The sequence below is a fragment of the Triticum urartu genome, unplaced genomic scaffold (assembly GCF_003073215.2).
Source record: "Triticum urartu cultivar G1812 unplaced genomic scaffold, Tu2.1 TuUngrouped_contig_6371, whole genome shotgun sequence".
Lineage (NCBI taxonomy): Eukaryota > Viridiplantae > Streptophyta > Magnoliopsida > Poales > Poaceae > Triticum > Triticum urartu.
The window spans coordinates 1-10,945 of NW_024117129.1; the positions used below are offsets into that span (position 1 = coordinate 1).

General features: G+C 41.0%; 2 protein-coding genes across 2 annotated transcripts; both read left to right on the plus strand.

The window, feature by feature from the left end:
• Nucleotides 1–4: 4 nt before the first annotated feature.
• LOC125530515 (B3 domain-containing protein Os06g0194400-like) lies at nucleotides 5–3,133 on the plus strand (the record flags this gene model as incomplete). Its single annotated transcript, XM_048694899.1, is given in 6 exon segments — nucleotides 5–41; nucleotides 132–166; nucleotides 251–428; nucleotides 527–733; nucleotides 1,186–1,271; nucleotides 2,817–3,133. Coding segments are annotated over 5 exon segments (496 nt in total), but the record flags the coding sequence as incomplete, so codon positions are not given.
• Nucleotides 3,134–8,247: 5,114 nt separating this feature from the next.
• Nucleotides 8,248–9,870, plus strand: LOC125530514 (transcription factor MYB93-like). The gene is made up of 3 exons (XM_048694898.1): nucleotides 8,248–8,630; nucleotides 8,714–8,843; nucleotides 8,920–9,870. Exons 1-3 carry the CDS (start codon nucleotides 8,498–8,500, stop codon nucleotides 9,629–9,631), a joined length of 975 nt encoding a protein of 324 aa, XP_048550855.1. The 5' UTR covers nucleotides 8,248–8,497; the 3' UTR covers nucleotides 9,632–9,870.
• Nucleotides 9,871–10,945: the final 1,075 nt, after the last annotated feature.

Sequence of the window (10,945 nt, forward strand, 5' to 3'; positions counted from 1 at the left end):
TCGCCGCCAGCCTCCCTGAGCAGCCCAACTACCGATTCGAGGTGAGGCTGCTGAGTTTCCTTTTTCCTCTTTTTTCTTTGCCTTGATTCGATTGCTAACCGAAAAATGCATCTTTTATGTGATGTGTGTAGGATGTCTTTCATGTCCTCGAGAAGAAGATCAGGAGGTGATGTCTCGCCCGATTCTTCCTCTCCAGTGACAAATTCGTTGCATATTTAGTAATCTCCATTTCTTGGTTGCCTTCGAGCAGGGGGCGCAGGACGACGACCAGCACAAGGAGCGACTTGATTAATCGAGTGTACGCTACAGACAAGGCCAGAGAGTATGCCACCACCATGGCCGAAGAGCTGCAGGCCAAGCTAGGGTCACGCTACCCCAGTTTTGTCAAGCCCATGACGCAGTCACATGTCACCGGAGGGTTCTGGCTGGTAAGCAAAATGCCCCCACCGTTGTATTCAGTTCACTTGCTGATCGAAACCGATGATCTGTTGATGATTCTGGGGTTGTTCATTTGGATTACTGGCAGGGCCTCCCGTTGCCCTTCTGCCGGAAGCATCTCCCGAAGCGTGACGAGAAGCTCACTTTGAAGGATGAGCAGGGCGTCGAGTCCGAATCGCTCTACCTTGCGCTTAAGAACGGCCTCAGTGCTGGATGGAGAGGGTTCGCCATCCAGCACAACCTGGTTGATGGGGATTGTCTGGTGTTCGAGCTGATCAACCGGACGATGTTCAAGGTGAGATTCTAAATATCTATCTATGGAATGCTGTATCTGGTGAGAATGGATGTGCATTTCATACAATTTCTGCAGAATCGCGTTCCAGTTGCATCTTACAATTCTAGAAAATCTTGAAGCTTTCATGTTTGGTGCTGCTGCCATTATCATGAATGTTCCACAATATTTGTACACCCAAGTAATAATATTAAGTTGGTCAAGTTAATTCATGAGAAATTCTCGTCATGATCATGTAATAACTGTAGACATTATGCATTGGGCTTCTGTGGTTCCGTATGTTGTAGAATTAAACCGTCGAGTTGAGCTGCAGGATGACAATGTACCTGTTTATTGCTGGAAACATTACTATTCAACATTCCTTCATTTTAAAAGCAGATCCTAGAATGCTTGTCAGCTGAGAAATCATGTGTGTCACTGCTAACAATGCTGGCTTTGTTATGTAAATGATGCAGGTCTACGTTATCAGACAAAGTTCCTACTATGAACGATGACTTATGAGGGTGCGAGATACTGAAATTCAAAAATGCACTTAGAGCAGGTAAATTGTTCATATTATTGTGCCAGCATTGGTTGAATATTTGAACTGAGTATTTTAAAAGTTCATTTCGAGGCATCTTGTTCTGTTGGTAGTTCACATGGATGAAATAATTGTGAAACTTGTTTCATTATGATTTAGTCTGTCTTAACTCTGTTTCCTGCATCGCAGTTAGTTGTGAACATGAAAAAAATAACAGCTGGCCAATTTTTCGATTTCCGCTAAACTAGTTGTTTAAATGCATCTTTTTCTGTTGGTAGTTCACATGGCTGAAATAATTATGAAACTTGTTTTACTACCTCTGTTTCAGTTTACAAGTCCTACGCGTATACCTAGGTTGCAATTTTATCACCCTAATATAAACTATATAACACAAAAATTATATCGTTTGAAAATAGAACATCTGAATTTTATATTAGTATATTTTTTGTAATATATGACTTGTATTAGGTTGGTCAAATTGATGACCTAGGGCTACGCGCACGCCCTCTAAACTGAGAGAGAGGTAGTATTATGATTTAGTCTGCCTGAACAATGTTAACTGCATCGCAGTTTGTTGTGAACATAAAAAACAGCTGGCCAAAACTTTGATTTCTGCCAAACTAGTTGCTTACATGCAAGGCATTTATGGTATATATATTGAACTTTTTATGATTGTGTGGTAGTTCACATGGCTGAAATAATTGCGGAACTTGTTTTTTTTATGATTTAGTTTGCCTTGACTCTGTTGTAAACAGGAACAAAAACAGCTGCCCAAAATTTTGATTTTACTAGTTGATTACATGCTAGGCATTTATGAATTGCTCTTGGATTGTTTGGGTGGTGGAAGTAGCATGCCGTAGGTGCTCTATGCAAAATTATGCTTGTCTTGCCCTCCCCGATAAATAGGCATTTGTATTGCATACTCCATTTTTGCATGAGTATCTGTAGTTCTGTGGAGCAAAATTGATTTTCACAGTTCTTAGAGAAAGGCACACTCTTGGATGGTCTCAGAAACAGTACTCACCTTGCTGTATTAGCAGTTTAAAAGAATGCCAAAACCACATATGTTCAACTAAATCATTTCTACATTCCGAATCTTGATATCATGAATGTGTCATATCTGAGGGAAGACATTACCTATGTAGTCGACCTGGTGAATCTAGCTTTCAAGGATATAAAGCAGTGCAAGGTCACACTCGGCATGCATGGCCAGGGCTTTCGGCGTGCATGTCGTGCGCCTTTTGTTTTCATTTGGGGTTTTGGTGTGTTACCCTTAAAGACCCGCTGACTTCTACATACTTTGTTCTCTCTTCTCTCTTCTATCTTAATGAAAATGACTCCTACATACTTTGTTCTCTCTTCTCTCTTATATCTTAATGAAAACGCAGCGCTCCCGCTGGTTGCCCGAAGAAAAACTTTATATACATGTATAGTGCCCTTGCTTGCCATTTGTCAATGACCACTTGAACTCCTATTTCATCATCTACTTTCCCACACAATTTTCTATCATACATTTCTTTTACTATTGTCTAACCAACCTTGTTTCCTTTTTACCAAAAATTTCAAGTCTTTTGGTCAATTAGGTCTACCTGACGGAGTTGGACACCGAGTTTGCAAATGGAGATCGTGAACCGTCTTCAGCCTTTCGGGTGACAGACAATGTTCAAAATATGAACTTCATGGATTCTCCCAGTAGTTATGTTTGGACTTATCTATGGGAACTGACGACGCTTGTAAATTTTGCCTGTGATGCCCCACCCTTATTCCCATCCAACTTATGATGTCCAATTTAATCTACTATGCAAGCATGTGTAATTTGATGGATTTCTTCCGTTTCTATGATCATATATGCATGTTTAGCTCGTGGCTGTGTTTGACATTAACTTTATGGTTCTCAAGTAATATGGGGTTGTGAGTTGGAGTGGGCACAATCCCTCTCTGGCTGCCAGTTTGCACCGTAGGTTCAGAATTGTGCTATAGCACCAAAGGAGATAATACTACTACATAAGAGGGAGATATTCTTCAACCTTGATCTGACGGCTGAGGAAGGTGATAGTAATTTTATAGGGCCTGGTCACACATTGATGCTTGCCAAATCTGAGGTGGCTATTTAACAAATGTTTTACCTGAACCTAACTTTCAAATGCGTCCATGAGCCAAAATCTCATCATTGATCTTGGTTAGAGAAGTAGGTGTTGATGTTCCATTATTGAGATGTCCTTCAACATCTATCATGAATGATCACTGCCCACTATTTCCGTGTCGAGCAGGTCGTGGTTCGTAACATTTGTTATAATATCATGCAAACCTAGCAAGGATTTGACCAAAGTCCTGCAAACAGAGGATGAAGAAGAAAACAAGCCTGGCAGTCTCATACTCCTGTACCCAAAAGGAACGTGTGCTGCCAATTGAACTGTTCGCCACTTTTAGTTTGACCCTGAGCCACTTGAGGTACTCATCTGAGGTTCATGGCACATGGAACCTTAGTTTTGAGAGTGACAATCAAACGTACTCCCTCCGTTCCAAATTACTCGTTGCAGAAATGGATGTATCTAGAACTAAAATACATCTAGATACATCCATACCTGCGACAAGTAATTCGGAACGGAGGGAGTGACTTGGAGAGGGCCTTATTATTGTCTTTGGACTCTCCCTTCATGTCTGTTAGTCAAACCACTAATGTGATGAAAGATTATATGACGGGCTAACTACTCTGTATCTTTGACTATGACACTGTTAAAACATGAACGCGGATGTGCTAATTTGGTTTTGCCTGTCAGGATAAGATGTACTTGCTATGAGAGGTTTCTTACAGAGGTAGTAGTAGACACATGAAGATCTTGGGATAACTGGTTCTCTTTCTTGCAGCAAAATACAGGTTCATAGTCAATACATAATCGGGAAATTGCAAAATAAAAATTGTGGATAACTTTTTCTTCTGGCGAAGTTGGGTGTAATGCAGTTAGGTTCATAGTCAACCAACCTGCCTTTTCGCAAATTGTCAATAGAGATCAGGGAGTGAAGTTAGACCTGCTGGCTGCTGCTGATTCTAGTCTTCAGAGAATATTTTGGATTTAATTGGCTATATAATACTCCTCTGTCGGTAGGGCAAACCTCTGACTAACAAGTATCAATATTACATTGTATGTGATATAAAATTGACGATCACTAGGTTCATACTAAAAAGTAAGTGTATCCGTTGGTCAAAGGTTTGTCCAAACAAAATGTAATATGTCATGTATTTTGGAACGGAGGGAGTACATCAATAATCACTTCCATTTCATGCCAGAAAAACATTTGTCAATTTAGTATGCATAGTAAAAAAACAAATGATACTTTGTTCACTAATATACACAATAAAGAATTTCCATATAAAAAAGGAAAAAAAAACATAGGTCATTTGTAGATGTGTAATAAAGAACAATGAGCACTTGTGAATGGAGATTGTAGTGGTCATATTCGCCATAGCATAGTATTGCATACCTAAATACACAGGAGCGACGACACTACAACAGTTCACAAACACTACAAGATTTAACAAAGGCGGTTAGTTGATGGGGGCTGCTGCATCTGGAGTGTCCAGAGCGGCAAAATCTGTCATCGATGAAGGACGACGATGTTTCTCATTGGAAGCAGATACCTAAACTAATTGGATAACTCCAGCTTCCAGGATGATACTAGTGCCCACTCGCCTGCAGCCAACTTTTGTTTTCCTGCACACATGTCAAAGGCTGGTGTCATTGATGCCATCATCTTGAGTTGAACTTGAATATCAGGTACAGGTATTCTCTTCCACAACCTATACTTGCAAACCCTAGGCTTCTGACCATAGGCTATGGCTGAATTACAACACATTCATGCACTTGTAATGAACCACATGTGAATGCGTGGATGTTTGACCGTCTAATGATACAGTCGAAGACGTACCCAGAACAATTTAGTCAAATGATACCAATCATAATGGTGTTAAAATATAAACCTAGAATGTACTTACCATATATTCCTGTGTTCAATCATCTAAACCAATTATTTGTTCCTGTACAATCATTTGCAGCCATGCATGGCAAATTTGGAAATGGATAAGATCCTGGCACTGGTACGCAAACTCATCAGTAGGTCACCTGTTCCTCGGGGTGGAAGGTCCCTGTAATAGGACAACAACGCCTTACAAATCAGAATAGCCTTCTTCAGTAGAGTAGTGCAAACCATTCATCAGTGCTTTGCACTTGATTTTTTTATTCGTCAGGGAAGACATCAGCAAAGATCTTGGCAGATTATGTATTGCAAATGGAACCTACATGAAAAAAGTAGTTGGTGAGAGTTTCAACCCGTTGGAGTGCTAACTCATGACATATACATGTAGAATATTTATCTACTATACTGCATGCTTTTAAGAAGAGTAAAACTTCCCTTCCAATGTGCATTGAGATGATAAACACAATTGCCTTTGTGGCTTTGACTATTCCACATGCTGATTCACATTGACATTTCAGAATTATAAGGAAAAAAATAACAATGTGGTCCTCTAATTTACCCCAACAATGGATGGGGATAGGGTGCAAACAGAGCTATACAAAAAAAATGGCCAACTACAAGACATCAGCAAAGATCTGGGGTGATTATGCATTACATTTACAACCCGCTGGAACCTACAAGAAAAAGCTAGTTGGTGAGAGTTTCAACCCGTTGAGAGTGCTAACTCATGACATATACATGTAGAGTATTTATTTTCTATGCTACAAGCTTTTAAGAAGAGTAAAACTTCCCTTCTAATGTGCATTGAGATGATAAACCCAATGGCCTTTGCGGGTTTGACTGTTCTACATGCTGATTCACAATGATATTTCTGACAAGGAAAAAATAACAATGTGGTTCTCTAATTTACCACAGTAAAAGATGGGGTGGGGATGGTGCAAACAGAACAATACAAAAAATGGCTAACTTTTTTTGCAAGTGTTCATCAAGTAAATAAACAAAATAACACCATAGTCACTCCTTAACTAAAAGGATATATGTGTATATGTGCATAGTGCATTCGGTTTGACATGAGTACATGACACGGCATGAAGAAGCCTAACCAAGGAGTGCCTTAGTTAAAGAACATAGGACTGTTAGATGTAATGACTAATGAGATCATCGAGGACGATAGGCTCAACCAACTTTGACTGGGACAGTGCGATTCGCTATTTAAAAAATCATTGAAACTGAAAACAGAGAATATAATGATCTAACTCTGCAAGTAAAGACAGAGACCAAATTGGAATTAGCAACCCAGACTACTTTAAATGAAGCATTCAAATTTATCTCCAATATGAACCATTTGATATGATCAGACCAGTCCTAAACCCCTAATCAAGTATATAGTTACCAGGCACAGTTTCTGTTTAATCTTTTTATAATCTGCAAAAGTTTTAGAGGGGTCCAGAATACTCTAGACAAATAAGTGAAATAACAATCTAGTTAGACAAATTAACCAATAATGTACTAGATGATACAAGTCCAGCAGTCAAGGGACATCAGAAAACAACATAAACATATGAGCAGAAAGCATTTGTACATTTCCATTGGCCTATATATCTCAGGCCATTATGCTTCTGTCCAGTGGTGTACATACCTGATTCTGCATTTGTTTATGGACCCAAATAACAGGACAGGAGGAAGACAGACAAGGTGACGAGAGCTTCATGGCTGCTTTCTTCTCACGTTGCGTGCATGGATGGATTTCAGAAATATAAAATCTGAACCCACACCTGGTAAAGCACGTGGAATGACGGATACCGCATGAAACCAGACAAAAACAATACCTGGAGTGGGTAGTTACGACTAATCAAGAAGAGACAAGAAAGTGAATTCTCATATTGAGTGTTTTCCCAGTGCTCTCATGTTGTTTCGTGGAGCCCATGGATCAGGAATTTAGGCTCCATTTGTTTAAATTCAAGTTGAAGAGTGATGTGATTATTTTTATCTCCGTGCAATTGTTGGAACTCAGAGCGAACAAGTGACATGATCTGGGCTTCACCATGTTTCAGAACTTGGCGTTGTCCAGCAAACATTGTTCAGCTGTTTGTCCAATCCTGTATCCTGCTGGCACTCTGATGTAGCTTCACTGAATAATCTGAATGCATTATACGCCACTACGCCAGGCTAGCAGCTAGCAGCCACGAAATTTCTTGGCTACCTGTTATATTCCGTGCCTTTGAACACAGATCCTTCACTTGCTTCATTCAGAGTTTCATTTGCCTTTCCATGTTCCCTATCCTGTGCAATTTTCAGTAAGGAAACATAGAGTATGCATAGAAGCCCAACAAATGCAATTTTTCAAGTCAAAGGATACTGAAATTAAGCTCTATCACCCGGTTACCTTCTGTTCCATAAAACCATACAGGCTTCAGATGGAAAGGAAAAAAATATGGACCATCAGTTATTCAAGGGAAACCCTTTTTCGTCATTCAATATCATGATTGTTCAAAAGCAAACAATCTCATGAAACTATTGTTAAACATCTACATCTAACAGAACCAAGCGCAAGGCTACACACATAAAACAACTAGTAGCAGAGGACAAAGGTAGGAGGAAAGAAGCAGGTGAGATTTGTGTCGCCATCACATTGTGGTCATAGTGATTGCCCAAATGGCCAGCATACTCAAGTCAACAGAACCAAGTGCCACACATATTTTATGGTATGGACACAGACAAGACCCCAGCCCAAGACCATGCACATGCAATTGCATGCAGCAACAACAAGCTATCTACCATAAAGTGAACGCAAATGCTAAGGGCATATCAGTCTTTTCCACTTGAATGATTATGTCTAGCATGGTGTTGTTCTTCTAGGAAACATGGATCAGCAAGCCATTATATATAGGAAGGTATGTTCAGGCGAGCAGCAATCCCAAAGACAGGAACACTAAGGTGTGAAGGGGAGGCATATCGTCTCGTCTCCCCCCTCCTGCCGGCATTGACCTATCAGCCCAAGACCATGCACATGCAATTGCATGCAGCAACAACAAGCTATCTACCATAAAGTGAACGCAAATGCTAAGGGCATATCAGTCTTTTCCACTTGAATGATTATGTCTAGCATGGTGTTGTTCTTCTAGGAAACATGGATCAGCAAGCCATTATATATAGGAAGGTATGTTCAGGCGAGCAGCAATCCCAAAGACAGGAACACTAAGGTGTGAAGGGGAGGCATATCGTCTCGTCTCCCCCATCCTGCCGGCATTGACCTATCCTAGTATCCATCAATGGGGAGGCCACCTTCTAGTGATGAGAATGGCCTCAAGAAGGGCCCCTGGACTACTGAAGAAGACGAGAAGCTCATGAGCTACATCCAGAAGCATGGCCATGGAAGCTGGAGAGCCCTACCTCAACTTGCTGGTACTCATACATGATACATCACTCTCTCTCTCTTTCTCTGCCTCATGCACATTTCCTTCACTGAGAACCATATTTTCTTGCAGGCCTGAACAGGTGTGGTAAGAGCTGCAGGCTAAGATGGACCAACTACCTGAAGCCAGACATCAAGAGAGGGAAGTTCTCCCAGGAGGAAGAGCAAACCATCCTCCAGCTGCATACCGTCCTTGGCAACAAGTACTAACTGCACCTACATTCCACTGCATAAATCTCACATGAAAAGTTTTAGCTAATATGTATGTAACCGTACCAGGTGGTCGGCTATTGCGAAGCATCTCCCTGGACGGACAGACAACGAGATCAAGAACTTCTGGAACACCCACCTCAGGAAGAAGCTCATCAAGATGGGCATCGATCCGATGACCCACCGTCCGAGAACAGACTTCTTTGCTGCTCTCCCGCAGCTCATTGCACTCGCCAACCTTCGGCAGTTCATCAATCAGCAACCATGGGATGACCACACCGCCGGGCTGCAAGCTCAGACAGCACAGGCTGCCAACCTCCAGTACGTGCAGTCACTGCTTCACTCTGCAGCCTCCATTGCTGCCAGCCCCACTACCAGCAGCAGCCTCAACGGTCTCACCATGGACCTGGAGCAGATCAACTTCTTGAGCCCTCCGCAGATGCTTTCTCCAAGTGTACTTGAGGGTAATGGTGGCATAGACTTAGCAGGGCAGGTGGCTCAGAACCAAATGCCTAGCATTACCTTTGATCACACAATTGGCAACATCAACCCGGGTTCAGATAACCATGTTGAAACCAGTGGGCAGCACCGCAGTGAGGAAGAGAATAACAGCAAGAAAAGGCAGTTTCTCTCTGAAAACTCCCTTCCACCTCTCACTGACATGGCGGCTTCCAACATTTGCAATACCATCAGCACCTCAAACTGCGACGGCGTTAGTAGTCCGTTTCCCAGTTGGTCAGAAATCCTACTTGATGAAGAGCTGCTGAGCGAGTTTGCATGATGTAACCTGAATTCCCTAGCTTGAATTGCATACTAGCCTGTGGCTTGCATTTTTGGAATTTAGGCTTATCATTTTACCACTTTTTTACATAGTTTCTTTAGATTTCTTTTTCATGCACTTGTAGACTCAGAAAGGAGTCCATAGATAAGCCTACAAGCATGAGATGTTTTTATTCTGACTACTATGGTATGTATGTGTACATATAATACACATGTAAGGTTGCTTGGGTTGTTCTTCCTTTCTCTCTCTGCCACTATATCTTAGTTCCTGGAGTACTGTTTTGTCCTAGTTGCTCGAAAATAGGTCATTTCGAACTTTGATACAAATGGTGAGATGATATAGCTTGACTGACAACACGCGTCAAAGAAAAATACCGCTCACTGCTACCACACCAGAGGTCATCTATCGTATATAGCAGAACTAACATAAAGAAAAGTTGCCTGATTGCACTTTATGCAGCTTCTAAATGTTTTTCTTGAAGTACTGTTTGGTGATCTAGAATGACTGAAGCCATCTAGATGCTATTACAGATAGTGCGAAAAATAAAACTAAAAGCACGAGTATGCAGAAGAAGTTTGTTGAGTCAGGTAGCAAGAGGATTGACTAAATTCTGTCATGTCAACCAACAGTGACTGAAAACTGGTAGGAATTACAGGAAACTCACAAACAGCTAGCTGAAAAACATGAGGAAATATTTAACTGTCATAAACATAAGCTTCTATGAAGGATTGTTAGCGTTTTTTCTTCCTGTCAGGGTCAGCACATGTCCTTGCCTTAGAGCAGGTAAAAGTTTGCCCCCTTTTCTTCCAAAAAATTGACTCCGAAAACATGTTCTAAAGTGGTAGCAACCTAACATCAACATCAACACTAAGATGTGTGCTTATATGCTTTCCAAAAACGCGAAAAGCGCAAATGCTAAATCATGGTGCATATCTTCATTGCAACCACCAATTACTCCACTTGCAAAATACCGCTTTAAGAGTATAACAGATTCATCACTACTTTAAGAGAGCGCATACATATTTATAGAAGAGAAAAAGGTCATAGGCATTTACATCACTATATGTTGGACAGAGCAATACGTTTCCTGTGCCACTGATAAAAATGAAAATTCAAGTCTAATCATAGGTTTCAACTGCTACACCACACCTAGACTTGCGTGTTTGGTAGAACTGGGAAAGAAAAATGGACAGGTCATGACCAATCTTATCAGATAAATAGCTTCCACTGGTAAGGACTAACTAGGCAGTCAGTCAGTCCATATGACACAGATAAATAGTTAACAGTGACTTCTTGATTATGGTCAAACTTTAC